Source organism: Triticum dicoccoides, chromosome 4A, assembly GCF_002162155.2.
Source record: "Triticum dicoccoides isolate Atlit2015 ecotype Zavitan chromosome 4A, WEW_v2.0, whole genome shotgun sequence".
NCBI lineage: Eukaryota > Viridiplantae > Streptophyta > Magnoliopsida > Poales > Poaceae > Triticum > Triticum dicoccoides.
The window spans coordinates 68,670,228-68,697,153 of NC_041386.1; the positions used below are offsets into that span (position 1 = coordinate 68,670,228).

Below are 26,926 nucleotides of genomic sequence, written 5' to 3' on the forward strand. Positions count from 1 at the left end.
GGGTAAATCATTCCTTTGTCATGTTTCTTAGCCAGAGTAGCTGGATCCATTATTTCAAACGAAATACACATTTGAACATACAATGAAAACGGGAAATGAACCCACATTAAAATGGCAGTTACACGAGGGCATTTATCCACGGCGTTACTAAAGAGCAACGTACGTATGCAAAACGAAAGCAATAATGGGAATAAAACAAGTTTATTTTCCATTTATTTATTCATTTTTCCTACGTCGCCGAACGGAATTATGCAGTCATGCATGAGGAGGTGGCTTTTGGACGTTGGCGCCTATTGTGTGAGGTGTCAGTTGGAGGGATTTACGGGGGGCTCAGCTCCATCCGAAAATGAGTTCGTATAATAGAGAGCGAGGAAGCTTCTTCCTCCACGCTCATATATATCCCACTAGCACAGTGCAGCTCGTGCCGGACGAGAAAGAAGGACGGAGGGAGAGGCAGTTAGGTCGCTGAATCTGGTAAGTGACCCTATCCTCTCCATGTAACTCTACTCTGAGGTCTTCGATGGTGTTCTGGGAAATACAGAGGTTTCATCATTTTGGTATGGCCAATCTGGTTGCGAGGGTTGAGTTCGAACCTCAAATCATTTTCTTCTTCTTTGATTCTCCATAAGCGCTGGTCGTTTGAGTAGGGAGTAGGAAAATTTGACTGAACTCGTCTTCTGTCTTGTTCTATGCTCTTGTCTTCCTTTTCTTTCTTTTTTCAAAAGAAGTCGTGCTTTATGTTATAAAAATCTTCACTAATGCTCAACAGTAGTTTAGCCTTGGTTTGTTATGGAAAAACGGAGTTCAAAGAAACCTGTAGAGCGCACCCTGTGGGAGTCTGGGTTAAATTGAGGAACTAGTGAAGTTTTATGTGTTCCCTTTGAGAAGTTTTCGTTTGGGGCATGCGTTTGAGAAGTTCTTGGATGTTTACCTCTCGGTGATATGATAGATCATAGATGTTCATCCATCCATTATCCCCTTGCACGGAATTACCAGTCTTGAGATGCACCAACTATATTACGAACTACCCAAATGCAAATTTCCCATGGTGCAGTTTTTTACAAGTTGACGGTGTTCTTGCAGAACGGAACACTCTGAAACGCCCACGCCCTGACTGCTCAAAATCCTCCATTTAACCCCTACCTCAAATTTGAGCAACTTCGGTGCAAATTCTCCGAGACATGGGCGAAATTCCCGAACCAGAGGTTCCCAAGCCCACGCCGGAGCCGTCGTCGTGGCTCAGCCTGAGAGTCTTCTACCTGCGGCTGAGCAGGTGCGAGGTGGACGAATCCATGCTGGACACCCTGACCATCACCCACGCCCCGCTCACCTCCGACACCGTCCTGGAGGTGAACGGCGACAGGCCAAGAAGCACCGGCAACCACCATGGCCACGTCTCGTGCCCCCTCCGCAGGGACCGCGTGGACGCCGCGTCGCGCGAGGCCTCCTTCGTCAGCACGGCGACCGTGAGGATGGCCGGGAGCGTGCGCTTCGAGGTCCGCGTCGGCGGCGGCGAGAGGCTCCTCGTGGGGATCATGGAGATGTGCGACGTGGCGGAGGAGAAGAAGGGGTGGGTCATGAAGTGCCAGGTCGCCATGCAGCGGTGCTCGGGGTTCCTGAAAGGCGGCGGGGAGGAGGGTGCCAAGTCGCCGATGGTCGAGGTGTACGTGGCGAGCCTGTTCCGGGGCAACCCGGTCGTGTTCACCAAGGCGATGAAGCTGCGGCTCAGGAGGACGCGCCAGGTCAAGGCGCCGTTCATGGAGCCCATCCCCGAGTGCGGCGAGCACGCCGGCGACGACGCGAAAGAAACGCCGTCTGACCAGAAGCATGATCCACAGGTACGTGACGCCACAAATTTAGTTCCGTTTCATCGTCCTGGATTGACTGATTGCATTGCTGTTGCTGAAAGACTGAAACGCATGAACTGCATCTTGCGCGCAGGAATCGGAGTACAGGTGCTACAAGCCGGAGCCGGCCATGGACGACGTCGACTACGACAGCTTGTACATGGGATCGGCGGGGCTGGAAGGCGGGGACAGCGAGCTCTCGTGGTTCACGGCCGGCGTCAGAGTGGGCGTGGTCATCAGCCTGGGCATCTTCCTCGGCGTCGGCATCGGCGCTGGACTCCTGGCCCGTTCCTACCAGTCCACCTCCAGGAGTATGAGGCGGCGGCTGATCTCCGGCCTGCTCTGACTATGAACGGCGGCATTCCAGCATATCACGGAGCCAGCTGGGCACAGCAACTCTGTTTCTCTCCAGACGTGACGCGCATGGAGATTACTCTGTTGTCTGCTGGATGTGTTTGTACACCCTTCTGCCTGTTATATAGAAGCACTAATATTGCTACTAAGAATGCTGCAGTCGTGCACTAATGTTGTGCTGTCACTTCCGGCAACTACGAGGCAGCTGCTTTGTTACATACATGCATGCAGACAAACGTGTCCTCAGTTGCCACGCCTGCGTATACTGCTATATAACACGAGATCATCGATTGTGCTGTTAAGAACAGATGCAATATCGTCCATCGTTTAGCCCGCTTCATCATGTTGATGCACGCTGAGGAGGAGAGCGCGCCCCTCCGCCGGGCCATCGCAACGGGGTCGTCGCCGTATGTGTTGGCCGCCGAGGCCGGCGGAAGCGCCGGAGAGATGGAGATGGGGATGCTCCCCGGGTACCAGCGCCTGTCGACCACGTGTGACGCGACTTTCCCCGACGACGACAGCGGCGACTACAGGGCGTGGCCGTGGGCGTGCCTGCCTCAAGCGGTCAGGATGCTCTGGGGGATACTCGCCCGTGTCGTGTGGAGGTGGAGGGGCGAAGGCGAAGAATCGGCGCCAGCACCGGCACCGGCGGCTGGGAATGGGAGGAGGCGGTCGTCATGGAGGCCGGACCCTGACGACCGGTGGCCGGTGCAGGGCTGGTGCTAGCTGACGTCGTTTTCTTCTTTGTAGCTGATGAAGGTATTGGAGACACATGGGATTCAGGGTATGTGTGTGCGTGGATTTTGAAGTTCATTCAGAAGGGGAAAAAAACTTTTGGTTTGTAGTAGTTCTTTCATATATCTTGTTCAGTTGTTCTATGGTGGGATCCAGCCATCCAGGCGTTGTTCGGACAGAAATAAGACACTCAACCGGCCGCTCCAAACGCACTCCAAACGTTTGGGCTAACTAGCACCTCCATACTCAGCCCATATCTGGGATAGACCAGACGCTTTCGTACGCTCTGCCACGTCGACTGTCTCACGATGTCCGCACTCCTGTCCCGACAAACACTTCCCCTTCCCCAGATGGCAAACTCTAGTCAAACTCACCCTCTCGCCCTCTTTGCTCGCCTCCCCTTCCCTTTGGCATGCCCGGGAACGGATCCGGCAGCTTGTCCGCCGGCATCGACTCGGCGGCGCTCGCCCAGAAGGACTTGAGCTTGTCTGTGCCGGACGACAAGGAGCTCGCGGTCCCCATTGCCCTCCATCGCTCGTCGATGGACAAGGGCAGGAGCTCCACCTCGACGATGTTGCCACTGGCCCAGGTGGGGAGGTGCAGCTCCACTCCACCCCGCAACCGCCCTACGTCATCCGCGCCTTCCCCAACACTACCAGTCCTGCTCCTCCCAAACAACGATGGGTCCTCGTGTCCGCACCTTCGAGCCTGCAGCAGCGGCGTCCGAAGCGCACATGAATCGCCATACAAGGCAAAGGGCGGCTCGGGCCACCTCCAGCCGCTCCGGCTGCGGGTCCTGCAGATCTGCGCCGGAGCCGTTGCCGCCCACCAGGGACGACGATGAGTCCCTCTGCGATGTCATTTGCCGCTTGTACACCTTGGCAGAGACAGGCGCCCGCCATCGACGCCAAGAAAATGCAGTGGCGCTCAACATTGGGCTCGATGAGTCCGAGCAGGTGGCAAGGCAGAAGGAGGCGGTGGCGGAGAAAGCCACACGGCTTGCAAGAGAGCAGGTTTGCACTGCCTATCGCATGGCGGGGGTCATCTCCTCCTCTTGGAGAGCGGCACTATTGATGACGACACTCTCCCTGCCGCCGACGTCTACGCTGAGGGCCCCTGTCGCTCCCAAGACCCCAAGAGGAAGCGCCCGATGAGCAAGTGGTAAATTCTGATGGCCTTGTCCGTTTAGTTACCTTTAATATATCGTTTTGGTTAAGTCATGAACTCCGGCAGCTCTTTTGGATCGGATTATACTAAACTTTGATCTCTTATCTATGTTCGATTGATATGTTTTATAAGGTGTATGTTCATCTATATGATTTGCAAGCTTTTATATGAATTTGGGGGTGGACATCCCCAAATTAGACAACCACGGTTGTAGATGCTCTTATGTTGAATCGTATTGACATGTAATCCATTTGAACTGAAGAGGTGCAGACGTGGAACATGGATTTGCCTATTTGACCCTCAAGACCCAAGGGGACCTCCTGATTAGTGCTTTAGGCGCCAGCTCGGGGCGCCCCTATGTCTTGCATTCAGCGAGACAGGAGGGAACTCCTCGCATAAGTGGGGAACATATCTGGTGCACCAGACCCCCTTGCACATTTAAAAATGTTCAAAAAAATTCAGAAAAAAAATTAGTGCACTGACACAACATCAATATATGTTGTCACAAAAATTTGAATCAAAATTCGAAACACTGCTTGAGATACAAAAATAAAGAATTTAACATCAATGTGCTAATGGGCCAAAACTGAAACCCAACTTGTGTTATGTACTATTAAGTGTCAAATTTGTTATTTTTGTATCTCAAGCTATGTTTTGAATTTTGATTTGAAATTTTGTGACAACATACATTGATGTTGTGTCAATGCATTAATTTTTTCCAGATTGTTTTGAACATTTTTGATTTTTTTTGATTTTTTTGTTTATTTTGTTTTTGTTTTTGCTTTCCTTTTTGACTTTCGTTTATACTTTCAAATATTATAAATAAATATATTACAAAAAGCACTCTTCATAAAAATATTTTAATATTAACCAAGCATTTGAAAAATGTTAAATGTGTATGGAGAAAATGTTTATCAGATATACGAAATATATATACAAAAATTGTGTGTGAAACAATTTAATCATGTATTTAAAACAAGTTAATCAAGCATTTTAGAAAATGTTGAACATGAAATTTTTTATGCAAGCATTTAAAAAATGTAAAATGTGTATAGAAAAAATGTTGACTATGTATTAATAAAAGGGTAAAATAAATTTGATAATGTATATAAAAAAGTCAACCAAGAATTTGAAAAAATGTTGAACAAGTATTTGAAAAAAGTTGAACATGTATAGAAAAAATGTTGAACAAGTATTAGAAAATTTTGATCATGTATATAAAAATGTTAATCAAGCATTCGTAAAAATCTTGAACAGGTATATAAAAAATGTTCATCAAGTCTTTGAAAAATGTTGAATGTGCATACAAAAGATGTTGACCATATATTAAAAAATGATGTATTTTTTGATCATGTATATAATTCATTTAACCAAGCAGTGGAAAAAAATGTTGACAAAGTATTTGAAATACGTTGATCAAGCATTTAGAAAATGTTAAATATGTATAGAAAAAAATGTTAACCATGCGTTCAAAAAAATGTCAATATTCCATTTAATAAATGTTAATCAAGCATTTAAAAAAGTTTAAAATGTGCATCAAAAAAATGTTGACCATGTATTAGAAAATGTTAATCTTGTATTTGAAAAATGTTAATCAAGCATTTGAAAAGTTTTAAAGTGTTTATAGATAAAATGTTGACCATGTATGTTAATCCTGTATTTGAAAAATGTTGAAAATGTGTATAGAAAAAATTGGTCATGTTTTACAAAATTTTAGATGTATATTAGTAAAATGTTATTGACATATAAAAAATGTAGAATAAAAGCCAAAAAATAAACAAAATAAACCAAAGGAAAAAAGATATGAAAACTAAAAAGGAAGAAACAAAATGCAAAAGAATGAAAAAACGGAAAAGAAAAAAGAAAAGAAATAAAAGAATACAAAAAAAGAAAAAAATGGCTCAAATGGCATTAAGTAGGGCGCGCCCGTAGTACAAACAATGAATGGAACTTGGACGGATTGGCTATCAGCGCGCCTGATATACCTGTCAACTAGGGATCGATCCTGCTTCTCCCCTGTCATGTTCTCTGGCGACTCGCTTAATGCGAGATATAGACACCGCGCAGCTCGCTAAGCTGGCGCTCACGCAGCCGCCTCGCGTGGGCCAGCCCAGCAAGCATGATGGTCGTTCTCTCCTCTTTTTCGTTCGCTCGCTCCACCCTTTTACTGAGACCTCCTATTGAACGCCCGCGTGCGTCCAACAGTAGAGCCTTCGCTGAAGCTCACGCAAACGGGCCGGCCCATTGGCAGCGTCGAACCTAGAATTCACGAAAAACAAAACGTGCCGAGAGAAGTCGAACTCTGACCTCTTGTTGCGGAGCACCAGTGGTAACCACTCGGACTGGTAGAGTAGCATGGTAAAAAGCAGCGCTAAAGTTTTAAGTACTAGGTACAGTAGCAGATCCGTCTTTTTTCAAAAAAAACAAATTAAATTCAAGGGAAAACTGTGAACGAAGTTTCTTTAAAAAATGCGAATACTATTTGAAAAATGTGAACAAATTTTCAAATTCAAAGAAAACCTTTAAAAGGGAACAAATTTGTAAGAAATGAACAAAAATTGAATAACATGAACAACTTTCTAAGCTCTGAACAATTTTGTAATATATGCTGAACAATTTATAAATACACATTGAACTTTTTTTTATATTCGCTGAACAATTTTAATTACACGTTGAACATTTTAATGATGTATGTTGAACAATTTTGAAATACGTAATGAACATTTTTTAAGATACCCTGAACATGTTGTTAATATACGGTGAACATTTTCTTAAATATACGATAAACATTGTTTTAATATACAATGAACTTTTCGTATAATATGGAACAAAAGAAGGAAAAGAAAAAATAAACAAAAAAGGGGAGAAGAAAGAACCATACGAAAAATCGGAGAAAATAAAACAAAAAAATGTGAATGAAACACAAAAGGGAAGAAAAAACAGAAATAAAAAAGCAAAGAAAAAATCGGGAAAAAACAACTGAAAATCGGCCAAAAACAGTGAAAAACTGGAAGCAAAAAAAACCATAGAAAAAAAAACCCCAAGAAACAAGGAAATAGCAGCGAACCAAATCCGTACGTGGGCCGGCCCAAGTGGGGACTTGCTTCAGCGAAGGCTCGTCCTCTTGACGCCTGCGGGCGTCAAATAGGATCTGCCCCTTTTACTTCGCAGGTGGCCTCACGCAAATGAATGTCGTACGATTGGTTCATCGTCCGACGTTCAACCAGTGACCGGTGACTTTCAAAAAACAAATATGGATCTAAGCAAAATTAATAATTTCAAAACAGTTCATGAATTTGAAAGAAGCTCATGAGTTTAAAAAGGTCACAGACTGAAAAACATACATGGACTTGAAAAAGTTTGTGCATTTTATGAAACACAAAAAAAGTCATGAATTTGAAAAAGTTCACTGATTCGGCAAATGTTTTATCAATCTTTCAAAAAGGTTCACGAATTTGGAAACAAATCATCGATTTTGAAAAAAAATCATTGATTTTCGAAAAAATTTACCAACTTTGGAAAAATAGTTCAAAAAATTGGAAGAGGTTCATCATTTAAAAGAATCACAAATTTGAAAAAAAAAATTGCGGGTTTTGAAAATGGTTCATAAAAGTTGAAAAGAGTTCATGGATTTGGAAACACTTCACGGATTTGAAAATAAAGTTCATGAATTTAATTAAAAAAATCGTGAAAATTTGAAAAAAAAAATCACTAAAAAAGTTACCAAAACTGAGAAAAGTTCACGGGTTTGATTTTTTTATAGAAAATCACATATTTGAAAAAATGTTTGCCAGAATTTTAAAAGGTCACTAAAAACTTAACAAAACCAAAAAAGTTCACTAAAAAAGCGAGCAAGAACTGAAAGTGTTCATGAAATTTGAGAAAAAGTTCACAAATTTTAAACATGTAATGTATTTGAAAAAACTAAGATATAAGTTAAAAAATAATCAGTAAACGCAAAAGGAAATGGAAAATAAAAAACTTGGCGAAAAGCATGCATGAAAAAACCGAAAGAAAAAACACCTAGAAAATCACTGCGGAATCTAAACCTATGGGGAAAAAAGCTACTTGGACTGGCCCATATAGGAACTAGTGGAGTGAAGGGGGTGTGCGCCGGTTTGTAAAACATACTAAATTCGGCATTTATGGCACCATATAGGATTTGCCAGACGCCAAATAGTATGTGGGGCACACAAACCTAGTGACAATTTGTTAAACGGGCTGGCTCAAAACAGTTTCATGTGCGAATCTGTTTTAGAAAGCTTGTAGAAGCTTCCGTATGGCTTTCCTCTATTTTTCATGTGGTTTTTCCACATTTATTTGACTATTTTTCCTTTATTTTATTTTTTCCTTTCCTTTTTTAGAAAAAGAACACGAACACTTTTGAAATGTATGAAGTTTTTAAAAATTCTTACTTTTTTCGTATTCGTCACATCTTCAAATCCCCAAACTTTTTTTGGGTTCCATGATTTTTTTAATTCACAAGATTTTCACATATTCTTCATTTCGTAAAATTCATGAATATTTTTCTAGAATTAAAAATTCTTATTTTTGTTTTTATAAAATTTTTCAAATCCATGAATATTTTTCAAATTCATGATTTTTTTCAAAATCTATACACATTTACTAATTTAACCAAAATTTTAATCTTCACCGGAAAAAGTGGTGGCTTTTTCCTAAAACAGTAAACCATCGGAAGGAAAAACCGAGTGAACAGGGACCGAGTGAGCTGTTTACTAGGCCAAGGTGTGGTTGAATGACATTCACATGAAAGCAATTTTTTGAACCGATGAGGTGCAAACGTGGATCATGGAATTTCCTATTTGGCCAAATTACTCTTGTTGTGTGTGGCGCATACAGACCTACTGAGCAGTGTTAAACAGGCCGGCCCAAAACAGCTCACTGTAGAAACCAGTTTTGAAAGCTACTAGAAGCTTCCACCTGGTTTTCTTTTGTTTTTCATGTGGGTTTTATCTGTGTTTTTATGGGTTTCCTTCGTTTTTTTGTTTTAGTTTTAACCTATTCTTTATTGTTTCTTTTTTTTAAATGTGAGGACTTATTTTCAAATCCATGAACTTTTTAAAATCCTCAAACTATGATTTTTTTTTCAAATCCCGAGACTTTTTTGATTTTGTGATTTTTTCCAACTCATGGTCCTTTTTAAAATTCATGAACATTTTTTAAATTAGTGAAAAAATTCAAAATTTGTTGATTTTACCAAATGTTTAAATTTTAGCCTTAGAAAAGCGGCATTTTATTTCTAAAACAGTAGATCATCGAAGGAAAACATTGTGATTAGGGACTGAGCAAGCGGGTTACTAGGCCAAGGCCCAAGTGGACAATGACCCTATGTGTTGTTGCGCCAAATAGGCTCTCCCCTGGAACATGGCACCTCATAGTGTTCTCAAGCGATATGAGTCAGTTTTTTAGAACATAAACTACTTTATTCAGATAGGAATGAGACAACTATAATTTTTTACATAAATAGACTTTCTAAGAGAGAAAAACAATCCTTAACATCGAAGAGTTGTCATTACGAGAATCACCCACACCGAGAAGAGCATCTTTACAATATGGAACCATCTGCGCCGCTGCGAGGACTCCACCAAGGGATACATAGTACTTGTGTTTTTTAAGCGCCTTGAGCCACTCGAGCTATCCGGATCTGAATGCACCTTGGTCGCGATGGCAAAGTCCTTGGATCAACGAGATATCCATTGGTGAAGAAAGTAACCATTGCCCGCAACCGTTAGGAAGAAAAACGAGCATTAACCATCTTGCAAAGGAATCACACAACAACTACCAAGATTTGAAGAGAGCCCACAGATGTGAGGACACAAACTCCAAGGTCGCTACCGCTGGATCAGACGTCGTCAAGGTAAGGAAAGATTGGAAAGACCTTATTCTAACACGTCATCTCTAGGGGAAAAACCTAAGAAGAAAAAACTAAATGGATGGGTGGGTCCCCACTCCCTTGTAAATGGCGAGGCCGCCAGCCGGGAAAGAAGAGGAGGACCAATGCGATGGCATGTGAGAGAACTCTAGCGGCGGCGGCAAGATTTGGGCTTGATAACCCACAAGTGTAGGAGATCACAACAATTTTTAAGGGAAGTATTACAACCAAAATTTATTGATTCCATACGATACGATGAGTGTCGGTGTCAAAACCGGCGGATCTCGGGTAGGGGCCCCCGAACTGTGCATCTAAGGCGGATGGTAACAGGAGGCAGGGGACACGATGTTTTACCCAGGTTCGGGCCCTCTTGATGGAGATAAAACCCTACATCCTGCTTGATTATTCTTGATAATATGAGTAGTACAAGAGTTGATCTACCACGAGATCAGAGAGGCTAAACCCTAGAAGCTAGCCTATGGTATGATTGTATATTGTCCTACGGACTAAACCCTCCGGTTTATATAGACACCGGAGGGGGCTAGGGTTACACAGAGTCGATTACAAGGAAGGAGATCTACATATCCGTATTGCCAAGCTTGCCTTCCACGCCAAGGAGAGTCCCATCCGGACACGGAACGAAGTCTTCAATCTTGTATCTTCATAGTCCAACAGTCCGGCCAAAGGATATAATCTGGCCGTCCGGATACACCCTAATCCAGGACTCCCTCAGTAGCCCCTGAACCAGGCTTCAATGACGATGAGTCCGGCGCGCAGATTGTCTTCGGCATTGCAAGGCGGGTTCCTCCCCCAAATACTTCATAAAAATTTTTGAACACGAGGATCGTGTCCGGCTCTGCAAAACAAGTTCCACATACCACCGTAGAGAGAATAATATTTCCACAAATCTAATCTGCTGACGTACCCCGTAGCGTGACATCACACCACAGCCAGGTCTTTATTCGAATCGTTTTTCATAACCTATCTCAGCGTGTTTCGCGAGGCGGTTTCATTGGCACGTCTTGTCAAAGCAGAGATCGTGTCCCCTTATTACGGGATTCCCATCACTACGGACGTGGGTAGCCTAACCGCGCCATCAATTACGGCGCTTGGGGAATAAGCGAGTTTTACCAGGCTGATGGGGGTGCATAGTTTCGTCCGCCCTTATAAAGGGATAAGGTTTCACCTTTTTCTACCCACGCCTTCTTCCTCCTTGCTCATCAATTCTCGCGCACTCGAGCTCCAGCGCCCAAGTCCACATCCTTCTCCTCAACTCTCTCCAAACATGTCCGGAGCGGGAGGCAAGTGGATGGTCTCCTCCGTCACGGAGGGACATATCAAAAAACTACGCGGGGCCGGATACTTAGCCGCGGATATCGCGCATCGGCTGCCAGCCGCGGGGCAGGTCGTCCCTACCCCGGAACCTCACGAAAGGGTGGTTTTCCTCCCCCACTTCGTCCGCGGACTGGGGTTTCCCCTCCATCCATTCGTCCGCGGCCTTACGTTCTATTATGGGCTGGACTTTCATGATCTGGCCTGAGTACCTCAGCTGACGACCACATGCCATCGTCGTAGCCGCCTGTCAGACCATCACGCCACCACCACCCATCACTCACACTGTTGTTTTCCATGCATCATGGTCTTGAGAGAGAGGTCTCATTGACAAGTGGGACCCATCTAATAACCGCTTATTGAGAAAGATTTTTCGAGAAATGTTGGAGATGCTCTAATAGTAACCATCTTTTGCTACTTGTTGTTTAGAAACCTCTTTTATATCCCAAGCAGTGTTAGCATTAGGTGACATAGTAAGAGGTCCAGTTTTATGTTTTGAACTAGATTATTCATGTACCGTTATTCTTTGAACCGGACCAATATCTCGAAATAGACTTCCGTCCCGTTTTATAAATAAAGCAACAACCCCGTCCACAAATCGAGTAGCAACATACCGACATAAAGAGTTTGTTGGGGCCACAACACAAGCAAGCCCAAAAAAACATAAGAGAAAAGGAAGAAAAAAGGACACCAAGTGGCATCACATCAAGGGGTTTCCGCAGAAGCTAGTCAACGCGCCGAGTCATGTAGTGCGTCCAACAAACAACCCAAGCGCACCCGGTCGTGTTGCCTAGCCAGTGGGTGCTAGTGCTGCAAGAACACAAGAAATTTGAAGAAAGAGTCATAGGCTCGTGGCAGAAAGACTCTCTCGATCCCCATCTTATTACGCGCCATCCATAGCGTCCAAGTAAGCGCAGCAAAATTAGCCAAAAGAGGCGTCTTTGCCTTCCGGTCCGCACCGCTCTGTCCTGGAGGAAGCTGGCAAGATCCGCATGAGATAAAAAAACATAACTAGCCCAATATCAGGGGCATGAGATAAAAACATAACCAGGCCAATATCAGTCGTATGAGATAAGAATGTTTCATTCATACCTACTATAATTAGAAGGGCTGCCACTACTGCATTCTCAGCGACATTCCCAGGGAAACTAGGTATACTATAAAGAAACATCAGGAGAAAAAAAATAAGAAACAACTGGTAGCAATCATGACTAGCCAGTCACCAAATAAATCGTTGTAATTGATTAATGATGGAGATTAAGCCGCCTAGTACGTGGTGCGCATCAGAGAATGTCTCCGTTCTCAATCTGGACAAGCCAGGCAAAGGCACGTCTGAAACCGACATCTCAACAGCATAGCTTGCCATGGATCCCAAGCTAGGGCAAAGAAGGATCCAATCACGGGCAAGCGTACATACGCAGTGCTAGCTACAGCTAATTAAGTAGACAAAGCTAGGAGCACGAGATCTAACGGCGCATTTAACTACATGGGTCTATTTGAACGGAAAAAAGGAAACATGATTAGACTCGTGGTTACTTTATCTTTGGACGGTAGATGAGGGTTTAATTAACGCACAGCTGTTGATGTCCTTCTGCTTATTTGGGGTCGAGGAACATGAGTATACATCTACAGACATAGTACCACATATCTAATCTAATGGACCAGGAGAAACGACAGCTCCATTGATACGATCCTAGTCCTTCGTGCTGTACGTTGTGTCTTTTTACGCCTCAGATTGAGCACTATTTATTTGCTAGTTGGGCAGGCAGCCAACAACAACAACCGAATGATCATGGCGGGTGCAGTTCATGAATTGATCATGGCCAGAACGGCTTCTACAAATGATTTTCTTGGAACGGACAAGCGGCTTGGTCTCCGAATTCTGACCACAAAACAAGAACAGGGAGTTGCATGTCTCCAAAAGATGGATTCAGCAATCTCTCTGCTCGCATTGACCTTGAAGCTACTACGCATCTACTCTCTTCGTTCTTAAATACTCTCTCCGTGACTAGATATATCCGTATGTAGATAAATTGAAGACAAGAATTTTGAGACGTTGAGAGTATAAGTCTTTTTAGATATTTCAATATAAACTACATGCAGAGCAAAATGAGTAAATCTACACTTTAAACTACGTCTATATATATTTGTGAGACAAAAAATAGTTCATATTAAAATTTCTAAAAAGACTTATAATCGGAGGGAGTACATATCATTCCGAGCACTCCAAAGCTTAAGGTAATGACAATGTGAACAGTGAGTGCGTACGCGAACGGACGACAGATAATTGATACAGTAGTAGGCCGCGCCCTATTCTCATGTAGACAGATGAGACGGCGCCATCCGCCATGGCTGATATGCCATGCATGTGCACTCGATGCGAGTCTCGCGTGACGCTTTTAATGTACGTACGATGCTGCTTCGAGTCTTCGGCAAAGACGTGCATCTTCGTGCGCGCACAGGAGTCAGAGCGACAGAAATAAGCCAGCAATGGCAACCCGCTTCCGAAAGACATGCATCTATCTTGTGTGCTGCCAGACAGCCAGAGCGACAGAGCAGGAACAAACTCTGCGTGCGTAAGGTCTTGATAAGTTGAGATCTGTCACTCTGTTTGACCGCTCTGTCAAACCGTCCTGATGCGCGGGAGAGGAAAGATCGCCGGAGTAAATTTAGTATCACTCACTCCAATTGTTTTACGGCTCCACCTCCACTTATATGTACTGTGCTCATGGCATTATATGGTGAATCTTAACGCGTCAACCAACCTGAACGTCCTTAACGGAATCAACTGTAGCAGTACCCGAGGCAGCAGCCTCTGCATGTTTGAGGTAAAAAAAGGACCGGTAAAATAGCTGGTTGCGACTAGCAGGATGGCGCAAAGGTTACTCTCCGGATCCTTGACAGCCACGGGACAGGACTGTGTCATTGTCAGTTGGCGTCGGTCCTTCAACGGCTCCAGTGCAATGTACTACGTGTTCTTTGAGGTTCAATCTTGGATTGTTCACTCGGGCCCTGTGTTCACTGTAATTAATCACCAACCTACTAGCACGCTGTAGCACTGTGCTTCATCAGAACGTTTGCCAAGACGGCAACACAGTTGTACAGCCATCATTCTCTTGCAACGAACGGGAAAACCTTGCACGATTGCATACTTCGAATTCTGGATAAGATAAGATTCTATCAGATCGGAGTTTGGAACACAAATACTTCTGGGCGCAATAGTCAATTGTTTATTTGTTTATCTACCACAAAAAATAGTCAACTGTTTATACTAGAAGATTAATAAAAAAAGGTCCTGGTACAGAAATGTTCTTCTGAAGGAAGGCAAAAGATTTGCCACTTTCATTGATTAAGAAGAAAGTTTAGAAGTCTTGGTCATAGGTCGAACTACAAAGTATTACTCTCACGACATTACATTATACAAATATTTAGCCCCCGCGAGGCACCACAAGGAAGTTTCCTTCTTGATCTTAGCAACTATGACTCCAACCGACAACGCGGTGTTGCAGAAGACACGAGTATTTCTCTCTTTTCAAACTTCCGAAGAGATTAGTGTCATTAGAGAAACCAGCAGCCGTCGGGACTGCAATATGTTGGATGCATTTAGGTTCCACCACTTCTTCACTGAATCCACATCAACCCAATTAGAAGGGTGTATATCAATCAGGCCAAGCCAGGATTTAATCACCCCCCAAACTTTGACGATGTAGCGGTCTTTCAAAAGAAGATGTGCCGCCGACTCTTGAGCTTGCTTGCAGAGGGAGCAAGGGTTGTAGTTAGGCCAACCTCGACATTGAAGCCTATCAGCCATCCAAGTCATATTGTTGATAACAGGCCATGCAAAGAATTTGTATTAGGGGGGAGCTCAACTCTTCCACACCATCTCGAGCATGTCCGTTGATACGTCTCCAATACATTTATAGTTTTTGATTATTGTATGTTATTATATTATCAACTTTGTATGCTTTATATGCCATTTTATATCATTTTTATGTACTAACCTATTAACTTATTGTTCAGTGTCAGTTTCTATTTTTTTGCCGATTTCTTTGTTTCGTAGAAAAACCATACCAAATGAAATGCAAACACGATAACATTTTACAATGATTTTTTCTGGAACAGAAGAGGCCCTAGAAGCTTCGTGGATGCACCAACGATGACCGAGGGAGACACAAGCTCAAGTGACCCCAGGGGGCGCGCCCTGTGAGTTTGTGGGTCCCACATGGCTATTTTTGATCTAATTCCAGCGCTACAAATTTCCTAAAATCCAGAAACCACCAGAGCGAGATCCGAAACAATTATTCCGCTGCCGCAAATCTCTCTTCTTCCGCGATCCCATCTGGAGGCCTCCATTGATACTCTGCTAGAGGGGGGAACCATTAGGAAGGCGATCTTCATCGACTTTGCCGCCTCCTCCATGAAGTGTGAGTAGTTCCCACAGGACTTACGGGTCCATAGCAGTAGCTAGATGTCTTCTCTCTCTCTTCCTCCCTCCCTCTCTCTCTCTCTCTGACCTTCAATACAACAATCTCTTCAGAGATCTATTGGATGTAATTCTCGCGGTGTGTTTGTTGGGATCCAATGAATTGTGGGTTTATAATTAGATTATTCATTGAAAGCGTATGGGTCTTTTCTGAGATTTATATATGCGTGATTTTATAGCCTTGTATTTCTCTCTGATCTATCCATCTTCTTTGGCCAAGTAGATTGATTTATTTTCAGTGAGAGAGGTGCTTGGTAGTAGGTTTAATCTTGCGGTGTCCTTACTCTATGACAGGAGGGGTTGCAAGACACGTATTTGTGCAGTTGCTACTAAGGATAAAACGATGGGGATAGAACATATTAATTGGTCTTACTTCGTCTACATTATGTCATCATGCTCCAACCATTACTCTGTTTTGTTATGAACTTAATACCTTAAGATGCGTGCTGGATAGCGATCGAGGGGTGGAGTAATAGTAGTTGATGTAGATGGATTTCGGCCTACTTGTATCGGACGTAATGCCTATATTTAATCATGCGATGAAGAACCATCATAACTATGTGTTATTCTACCAATTGTCCAATAGTAATTTGTTTATCCACCGTGCTATGCTCATCTCTAGTGAAGCTATGGCTCCTGGGCCCATTCACTTTATATTTACTAAACCCCTAAAAATACTTGCTGCAACTTATTTACTTTTATTTTCCTTTTATTTTATCTATCTACCACTATCAGATTTAATCATTCAAAGGGATTTGTAAAGTAAAGATATAATAAGGAATGAAATCCTCTAAAATCGTGTTGCCTGACCATCCCCCCGCTGCATATGTGCCCCTCGCTCCGAGCACCACTCTAATGTCTAGTAGCGTGAAGGAGTTTTTTCTTAAAGTAATGTGCTACGAAAGCCCCTACAATTTTTAAAAAAACTATAAGAACCCCAATTTGTGTCTGTGAAGAATTAAACCAGAGTGGTTGGGTTGTACATCCACTCTCCTAACTCGGTGAGTAGGAACTTGATTATGTATGATGGATAGTTCAAGTTTTAGGTTTTTGTGTCAAAACGATAGCGGCGTTGCGGTGAAGACGTCATTGTGTGGGAATAAGTCCCTTCGGCGCCTTCTCTAACAAAAGGTGTCCTTTTTGATGTCCACGAAGAGATTGTGAGAGTGTGCTCTATTGCATATCGTCGTCTGAATCTCATGTGTTTGTGTGCTCCTATTGTCTTCTCTCATGACTTTCTCCAATATGGAACATATTCACGGTCATGCTACAAGGTATATGTGTGCATGCATCTTCAGTGATTAAAGTTTGTTGTAGGTGATTCAACCTTGTGCAGTGTCTCAAGTGGTTGCTCGATGTTCTTCCGCTCTCTAGCATGTTGAAGCGTCATGACAATATGCAATTATTATCTCATGCCACATGGCACTATTGCCCAAAGACATGCACTAGTTCTTTTTGCGATGGAAGACACACACTAGCTATATGATATGAGATTTGATTAAAAATATTCCTTACACTTGGTGGTGTATTACCCCCTCTTTCGGTTTAGTAGGACCTGCAAATATTTTGAGATTATCAAATTGACCAATTAAATATTGATGTTATGCCACATAAATACATGTCGCTAATAATTTCATTCGAATAAGTATTTAGTAATACACATGTTTTAATGGTTAGATTACAAACTTAAAAATGATTGGAGATCTTTTAAACCCAGAAGGAAGAAGTTTTATTTTTGGCACAAAGCTTGTACAAAATTAAGTTGGCAACACCCGCATAAAGATCAATTTGGTACTAATTAGTATTGCATCTATTTAAATGCATAATAGATTTGTCTTAAGTCAAACTTTTATTAGGTTCAGCCAAACTTGTAGAAAACATTTTAATACCAGAAATGTACAAAAATATGAAAATATATTTCATGATGAATCTAATGGTGTTGATTTCGTACTATAGATCGTTGATATATTTTTCTATAAATTTGGTCAAAATTTACAAAGTTTAACTTAAGCAAACCAATATACACTATATTTTATCAGATGAAGTACTACATTATAAAAGAAAATGACAAATAACTGACTCATTTTTTTTCCCTTAGAGGTGCCTCAAATCAAGTTTCCGGTTGAAAAATATATAAATGGGTATGTCATGAGTGCGGCGTTACAAAGGACCTGCTCCATTGAGCCTGCTTTTCAAAAGAAAAATCAAAATATATTTCAAAGTTTAAAAAAAATGTCAACCTATTAATATGTATGCATGTTATTCAAGTGTGTATAAAGCTTCATCAACTAATTCGATTATTTGCATAATACACAAAAAAGACAAACATCTGGCCCAAATACAACAAAGAAAAATCCCATGTTAATCTATGCATTTGCCATTTTTGTGTACATCACATATGAACAATAGATAATTATGATAATGAAAAAGCATATGTGCTCGTGAAATTTTGCAGTACATCTATACTACAAATATATGTCTATGCGTATATTTTTTCAGCTTATTTTTGAAGTGTGAAAATAGTATTTTCGTTGAAAGAAAATAAAGAGCTGCATGGAGCTCGGCCGCTGCATGCACTTCTCGGGTATGCGATGGCTGTCCTCCAAAACGCATGGGCACACCTCCCAGCTATTCTGCACAAGCGCTTGGTTTCCAAGCCAAGCCAAACCAATTGTCTATCCGTTGGTCTCTTCACCTCGTCGCTTTCCCGGCAACGATACCTAGCCTACCAACCTACCTAAGAACCTCCTGAACGTTGCTGGTGAAACCTTAGTTAATCCACCAAAAAGATGTGCTTGCTTAACTTACTTGCTTGTCACTGTCAAAGCTTCCCGAGAAACACCCGTTAATTACACTGTGTACGTTCCCCTCAAAAAATAATTACAGTGTACTTTTTCTTTCTGAAAAATGGATCAGTTGGAGCCTTGGAGGACATGGTGTTCTTTTGATGATAATAGTAATAGGGCCCATATGCTCAGGGAAGGCCGTGAGCCCGTGACGCCTGAGAAAACGACTGTAGAGGCGAGCTCAAGCCCGTGTTGCCTCTTGCACGAAGCCACCGAAGGAGAGCTGAAATCAGCATGTATTCCGACTGTGTATTGTTTGTACGTGCATGATGAATACGAGCGGTCGTTTGCCGTAGAGATGTGTGAGTAGGTACATACAGAGTTTCTGTACATCTATAAATAGCCTCATGCTCAGAGAAATGGCCGCCCCCTGCGCAATCAAATGCCCGAATAGACCGAGGCACAGCATTCACGGGGCGTCGCCTGTAAGGTGGGCCCGGATCTAGGCGCTCCCCGGCCCCACCCAACGACCGTTTCACGTAGAGCACACCAAAACAAAGCTGCACGCCTCCCCGTCCAACGGCAAAGCCCAACACCCCCGCCCTCCGTCCGTGGACCCGGACCAGCGGCTCACACCGTCATCGCCCCAAACAGCACTGCACTAATAAATCGCTCCAGATCGCGACTGCCCACGCAAATGCAGAGGTATCCGCAGTCGCGTTGCAGCAGTAAATCGCTCCAAATTGTTGCTGCCTGCACAAACGCGGAGATATCAGCTCACTGATCACACGCCTGGCAACCTGAAATGTGCTCTCGCATCACGCCACATTGGGTCATTAGACGGTTGACACGTCCCCGATCAACTTAAATGGCTCGACCTCCAGAAATCAATGCGAAAGCAAGCAAACAAAAAACAGTAATGGGACGGGGTCCACGGTGCGCCGAGTCCACCAACGTCAGCGGGAGCGAAGAAAACCCATCATAACTCCATATAACGCAGGCGCACGCAGAGACACGCTCCACCGGCGCCCGCCTCCCTCCAACGCCACCACCACCACCACCCTCCACTACGTCGCCACCCTCCGTGTAGCCGGGCCTGGGCGGGCCCACCGACCGAGGCCCACCGCAGCGAGCGATGGACGCCGCCGGCCCGCCGCCCGCGGCCTCCGGCAGCGGCAGGTCCTTCCTCGGGCTGTCCACCGCCGCCGAGGCCGCGCTCGCGGGCGCCGCCGTCCTGCTCCTCGTCGTCGCGGCCGCGTCGATCGCCGCGTACCTGGCGCGCCGGCGCGGGGGCGGGCGCGGGGCCAAGCCGCAGTCCTCGCGCGTCGACCACGCGCTCTCCTCCGGCTCGCTCCTCCCGACCTCCACGCCCAAGCAGCAGAAGTACGCCGAGGTCGGGGCCGAGGTCGGCACCAGCTCCTCCGACGTGGCCAGCTCGTCCGCGGCGGCCAGCTCCCTGGAGTCGCCGGTGCGGAAGAAGCCGGAGAGGATCAGCGGGGGCGGGGCGGCGCCGGGGGTGGAGATGGGCTGGGGGAGGTGGTACGAGCTGGAGGAGCTGGAGGCGGCCACGGGCGGGTTCCGCGAGGCGAACGTGGTCGGCGAGGGAGGCTACGGCACGGTGTACCGCGGCGTGCTCGCCGGCGGCGAGGTGGTCGCCGTCAAGAACCTCTTCGATCACAAGTGAGCACTCTTTCTCCCCGCCACTGTTACCGCGTTGAATTGCAGTACTCTGTTCACTCTGCATCGTCCTACTAACATGGTAGAAACGTAAGCAGCACTTAATTTGTTGACCTCAAGATTAACAAATTAAACGGTGTCAAAACGAAAGTTAACTACAGATAAGTAGATGTGCGGTAGCTCGGGTAAGTAAATGTGTGGATGGGTTAAAGCTCGCAGTACTGTACAACTATGTGGTCATGGATTTCGACTGTGCATGTACCTTTGGTGCTTTCCTGAACTAAATGCAAGCGTTGGGTAATTAGTCACGGTAAGCGCGGTTGTTGCAGTTCTCCTGTTGGCGTGGCTTCAAGATTGCTGCTCGTATACCTTGCCTGGTCATAGCAAAAGGGCAAAAATGAACTTGCATGCTTCTGTGAAGTTAAAGGCCCAATTTGTCCTTTTGCAGAGATGCTTTTGCTTCCACATCGTACATTTCTGCTCAATTCTGGCTTGGTCTCCATTAGTCCGTGCATATGTTGGTAATTAGTCACAGCAAGTGCGGTATTACTTGTGGCTTAAGATTGCCGTCATTTTAACCTTTATTAAGGGCAAAATAAACTTGTGGCAAGCATGTTTTTTGTTAATTGAAGTGCACAATCTCACCTTTGTTAAGATTATCGTTTATGCCGAGTTCGTCAGAATCTTGTGATGTCATTTGACTCAAGGGCCAAATAAAATGCAGGGCGTCTCACACCCTTTATAATATTATGTGTGTGTGTGATTATTGATAGGGTTGGTCTCCGTTGTGCTGTATACTCCTGTGAACCAAATTAATTGAACCCGTGTACTGTACTAGTTATACAGCACTATCGTTGCATTAAGTCAATGCTACAGAGAATGGCAACATTGCTTTTGTTTTCTTTGTGCCCCGGTTACACATGATTGAGATATGAGTAGGTGTAGGTGGCTCTTTTTGTGATGGCACGTACTAGTATGTATCCATCCATCTACATGGTTGGTTGAGATCTTGAGATTGTCCGTCCGTCGGCGGTCATATGCACCGATCTCATGGATGCCCTTACTTTCAAGAAAAGAGAAAGCAACAGAAAAGGCAAAGCGGTGACCGAACTTTCCTCCTTTTCTTCCTGATCCTACAAATATCCAATCAGAAATATAGTGGTAGTATGTGCCATCTTTGGAGTTGTTTTAACTTTGAAGTGAACCAAATGCACGCACATGGATCGCTGAGGATCGACACATGCGTTAGCAGCAGCCGTAAATATCCCTTCCTTCCTGCACACGGGTTCAGAAATCAGAATGTTTCCTGTTGAGGTTCCAACGAACAGCATCTTTCAGGTCGTTCAGAGATCCCACTCCATAAGTAATCTAGGAGTAGATGATTTGAAATGGGACAGTGAGGATTTGAAGAACATTTTGCGCACGTGATCAGAGATGTGGTATGGTCTTATTAACAAGCGGGATGTTGATCTGAATGTTGGATTGGTTTTGTAATTTGTAGGGGGCAGGCCGAGCAGGAGTTCAAGGTGGAGGTTGAAGCCATCGGCAGGGTGAGGCACAAGCACCTCGCCGGCCTCATCGGCTACTGCGCGGAAGGGCCTAAACGGTAAGCAGAAAGGCAGCTGAGCTGGACTGAGTAGCGTGTGGTAGCTAACGCCATCATCACATCGTGTGTGTGTTCACAGGATGCTCGTGTACGAGTTTGTTGAGAACGGCAACTTGGAGCAGTGGCTGCACGGGGACGTCGGCCCCGTCAGCCCGCTGACATGGGAGATCCGTCTCAAGATCGCCATCGGGACAGCCAAAGGGTTCGTTTCCGTTTCTGTTTAAAGCTCGCTCACACTAATCATATGGCTTATCTCGTCGCACATCGCGATCGAAGACACCCACTGATTCTGTTACCATCTTCTATTGTGAATTTTGTTGCAGTATCGCGTACTTGCACGAGGGGCTGGAGCCCAAGGTGGTGCACCGGGACATCAAGTCCAGCAACATCCTCCTGGACAAGAAATGGAACCCCAAGGTGTCCGACTTCGGCATGGCCAAGGTCCTCGGCTCCGGCTCCAGCTACGTGACGACCCGTGTGATGGGCACGTTCGGGTGCGTCCGGTTCAGTCCATCCCGCTCATATTTGCATCACTCGATTCTGAACATTTTATTTCTTTTGGGGTGGGTGCAGGTACGTGGCCCCGGAGTACGCGTCGACGGGGATGCTGAACGAGAGCAGCGACATCTACAGCTTCGGCGTGCTGCTGATGGAGCTCATCTCCGGGAGGAGCCCGGTGGACTACAACCGGCCGGCGGGGGAGGTGAACCTGGTGGAGTGGTTCAGGGGGATGGTGGGGAGCCGGCGCGTGGAGGACCTGGCGGACCCGCGCATCGTGCCGGCGCCGGCGCCCAGGGTGCTCAACCGGGTGCTGCTGGTGTGCCTCCGCTGCATCGACTCCGACGCGCACAAGCGGCCCAAGATGGGCCAGATCGTGCACATGCTCGAGGGCGACGAGTTCCCCTTCCGCACGGTACGCACGCACTCCATCACCCAACGGCAGCATGGATGCATCATACTCCTACATAGGCTTGACCAGAGGTGAATGAATCATTCGTTTTGGTTTTGGTTTTGGGCAATGCAGGAGCACCGATCGCCGCGGGCGGCTCACCGGCCGTCGACGAACGCGCGGACGTCGCTTCTGGCCGAGAAGGCCGGAGCCGACGACGCCGACAAATCCACGTGGAGATGAGGAGCGTGGAGCTGACTTTTTCTCCCCGGGGTGGTGTACATTTTTCGTTCATTCCTTTGGTTTGGTTTTATGGCGTTGGCAGGAGTATTGCATGATTAATACGAGCGTATGTTTTTATTTTTATCTTTTGTAGTAGTACCGTGGCGGACTAAGCTTGATGCTAATGATTATGGTGTATAAATAGAGAGACCATTAGTCTTTGACTTGGAGCCTAGTCACCTTTTTGCCACCCAACCAAACCCCTCATCGATTCTATGTGTCCGGGCTATTCGACACCCCATATGCAGCTCATATGTGAAGCGTATATGGGACATTCAGACACGTTCATCACATCGGACAGATAGCGGGGGCCATGCCAAAACTCATCGACATGCGTCTCCTTCGGTTTAGGTGAGGACACATTAACCAATATCTCATAGCCTGTAATATGAAGTTATTCTTTCTTCACGGGTGGCAACTTAGCTTCAATCGTGCATGTGCTTTGTTTCTCCTCTTGTTTCTTCATTAGCTTTTCATGCTCATAAGGAGTGTGTGACTCCTTCAAAAAAGGTAATTGTTGTATTGGTTCACAATCATCTTCAATGGGTGTCTCGAATGCTTGCGTCTCGAAAGTCTCCACGACCTCTTTCTTGGGGTCTTCATCAGTATAACATTCCCACCTTTGATGACTCGTAGCGCAACGTCAGGGTCAAGATATACACTTTCACTCAATTTATCGGAACACGTAGTGGGGTCTTGGTGTAGGCAAGATGGAGAAGGTTTAACAATGTGGGAGGTAACATAGTCCATCCCAAACATTATGCGGCAGTTAAAGAACTAATATTGTACTCAAGTCTAAATTTTTGCATCATATCTGAAGATGAACTCTACATATCTCCGCATTACAAGATAAGAGTTTATTCTCGGTAGTACATATATAGAGGTGACTAATGATTTTATTTTCAGAGCATATGGAAGGACTACAAAGTAAAAACAAAAATTACATCCACACGTTTGACATTAGGTCCTATGTATCGAACAACAAAATTCGCTACATCTTTCTAAAAAAACTCTACCTCCTCAACAAAAGGGTCGGAAAAAGCACTTCCATGCAATTCCATCAATACACATTGAAGTGGTCCAGCAGTGACATCCATTGCCATGGGGCTGCAAGAACCGACAACCACACACATCACGGTAAGCATTTTTTTAATAGAAAACCTTAGGCTTTGATCTATTAATTAAGCAGAAGAGAGTTTCCCGGTGAATTAAAGCAAAACTGGGCAAAAACTGAAATTACAAGCCCAAAGGCTGGTTGTCCCATAATAGCTGTCAACCTGACTACCAATACAAATTCACACACCCCGCTGAGAAGAGAAAGATCAACGAGGCTGCCCATAAGCATCGTCTTCATCACCATTATCGTGTTTGATCCAGCGACTCCGACTTTGCCATAGATGATACATAATTTTGGTAGTTTTGCTACCGAAAGACCAAGCATGTAAAATTTGAAGCTAAATAACTGTCAAAAGAGCAAAATCTTTTCTCTACCTTAATATGAAGGGATAAGTATATTTTTCGTCCTCGAACTCTGGCGATAGTATAGAAATCATCCCTCAACTCTGAAACAACTAAAACTCAATCCCTCAACTATTTAAACCGGATACTTTTCGTCCCTGGCGACCCTTAAAGTGGTTTCGGTATTACGTGGACCCGGTTTTGACCTGCATGTAATCTGAACTATGTTATTTATGGAAAATTGGGTTTGCTCGGAGCATTTCAGTCGCATGTTTGTCCAGTTTGGTAACAACAAATTCTATGCTAACTAGATGGTTTCAGTTCCAGACCATTTTATAAACTGAATGGGATTCATAGCAGATTATTCACATGATTTTAGACAATTGTGTAAACTGAATGCATTGCAGATTGTTCACTTGTTAATAGATGATTGGACAGAGTACTGAACCAAACAGATTGCATGACAAACATAGTCTGACAACCACAACCATACTCCCTCCGTCCGGTGAAGAGTGTACATCTAACTTCAAAATTTGTCCACAAAAAAGTGTACTTCTATCTTCCCAATGCATTTTAAAGTAGGAAACAACACTCCTCTCTCATCACACGGTAATCAAGACCAATAGCAATCTACACATGGTCTTCTTAATGTCTACATGCACTTAGCTCATTGGGGGTTGGGTAATTAAAGAGGAGAGAGATGGTGGCTTGCATTTTTCCAATGATTTTTTTACTCAAGTCCATAATTTGTCCTAAAATTTCTAGATGTACCCTCTTAACCGGACGGAGGGAGTAGTACTCCCTCCGTTTTTATTTAGTTCGCATATTAGCTTTGGTCAAAGTCAAGCTTTACAAACTTTGACCAAGTTTATATACAAAAATATTAAGATATACAATAACAAATCAACAACATTAGATTTATTATTAAATGTACTTTCACATCGTATAGATTTATTATGATAAATGTCTATATTGTTTTCTATAAATTTGGTCAAACTTTACGAAGTTTGACTTCAGTCAACACTAATATGCAGAGTAAATAAAAACGGAGGAAGTACTGATTAGTCTTACAAGCAAACCACAAGGGAATTCTCAAAGTCTGACAAAGTAAGTGAGAAATACTACAAGCAACCACAAACATGAATTCTGACATAACCACAAGGGATAACCACAAACATGAGTACAAGTACACTAGTTCAGTAGTTTTGCTGGGGCTTTCTTTGCTCTTTTATTTCCTCCAACTTGAAAACTTGCAGCACCAGATGTAACATCGACTGTAAATGAACAACTAGACTGCACATTTACTGTCATGTTTGAACTTGAGGCAGACATCCGAAATATTACTGCACATTAACTGTGACATTTACTGTAAATGATGAACTAGACTGCACATTTACGGTCACATTTTCAATCAAAACCAGGCCACATGGACGATTTTAGTCAAAACCGGGTACACGTTGTACCAAAAACCACTTTAAGCGTCGCGAGGGATGAAAAGTATCCGGTTTAAATAGTAGAGGGACCGAGTTTTAGTGTTTTCGGAGTTGAAGGATGATTTCTATACTATCGCAAGAGTACGACGACAAAAAATGTATTTATCCCTAATATGAATGACCACCCATGGCCTACTGATCCACCGATTGCCATGTCAAGCAGGGAAACTAATGTATCTCCTGTCAACAGTGGCGGGGCTAGGCAGGAATCTCAGGAGGGACCAAAAGCCAAAACATGAACAATTAAAAGGGCAAAGATTGATCTTTTCCTTATCTAATTCCTGCACAGTAATTTTTCTTCACAATTTTGCCTAATGCTGGGGGGCCACGGCCCCCTCAGCCTTACACTAAGCTCCGCCACTGGCTGTCAATCAGCGGATACTTTCTCGTCAAACAGGTGCTCCCTCGTCCACGTTTGCACTACCTCTTTCTTGCTTGTCACTTTCCGTTCTCATCTCACGAACAAGCCAGCGACTCTGTGACTCTTCCCTAGTCCACTTCCTCTCAAATTCTAGATAACAAAACGAAATCCCCATCAGAACTATATCTCACGTCCTATGAAATCCTAGATAACGGAAGGAATCCCCATCAGAACCATATCTTTGTTGACGTTCCACAACTCATTATTAGGCTATGTTGTAAGCTCGTGTATGTTCTGCTACATACACAGAACGGCATGTTGCCATACTTTACCACCATCACAAAGGTTACATGCATGCAAAAAATGTTCTTGTTTTTTCTTAAAAAAGGAGGATGACCCCCGGCCTCTGCATCTGGGAGATGCATGCGGTCATTTTATTGATTATTCACGGTCGGGGCCTCCGGCTTTAGATGTTAGGCTTAGATGAAAGATCTGGGTATGTGGCCTAGCTTGCATCTCTTGTGTCAAACCGATCCGACGCACTCACATGTGTCGTTGCCGTC

The 26,926-nt window shown here is 44.3% G+C and overlaps 2 protein-coding genes across 2 annotated transcripts; both read left to right on the forward strand.

Annotated features, from left to right (window-relative positions):
- Window positions 1-373: 373 nt before the first annotated feature.
- On the forward strand, window positions 374-2,423 carry LOC119285028 (uncharacterized protein At1g01500-like). The gene is made up of 3 exons (XM_037564225.1): window positions 374-474; window positions 1,084-1,838; window positions 1,942-2,423. The coding sequence occupies exons 2-3, from the start codon at window positions 1,182-1,184 to the stop codon at window positions 2,191-2,193; spliced, it is 909 nt and encodes a 302-aa protein (XP_037420122.1). The 5' UTR covers window positions 374-474; window positions 1,084-1,181; the 3' UTR covers window positions 2,194-2,423.
- Window positions 2,424-19,632: 17,209 nt separating this feature from the next.
- Window positions 19,633-23,217, forward strand: LOC119285029 (probable receptor-like serine/threonine-protein kinase At4g34500). Its single transcript, XM_037564226.1, has 6 exons — window positions 19,633-20,277; window positions 21,776-21,880; window positions 21,960-22,082; window positions 22,204-22,374; window positions 22,454-22,793; window positions 22,905-23,217. The coding sequence occupies exons 1-6, from the start codon at window positions 19,733-19,735 to the stop codon at window positions 23,010-23,012; spliced, it is 1,392 nt and encodes a 463-aa protein (XP_037420123.1). The 5' UTR covers window positions 19,633-19,732; the 3' UTR covers window positions 23,013-23,217.
- The last annotated feature ends 3,709 nt before the right edge of the window (window positions 23,218-26,926 follow it).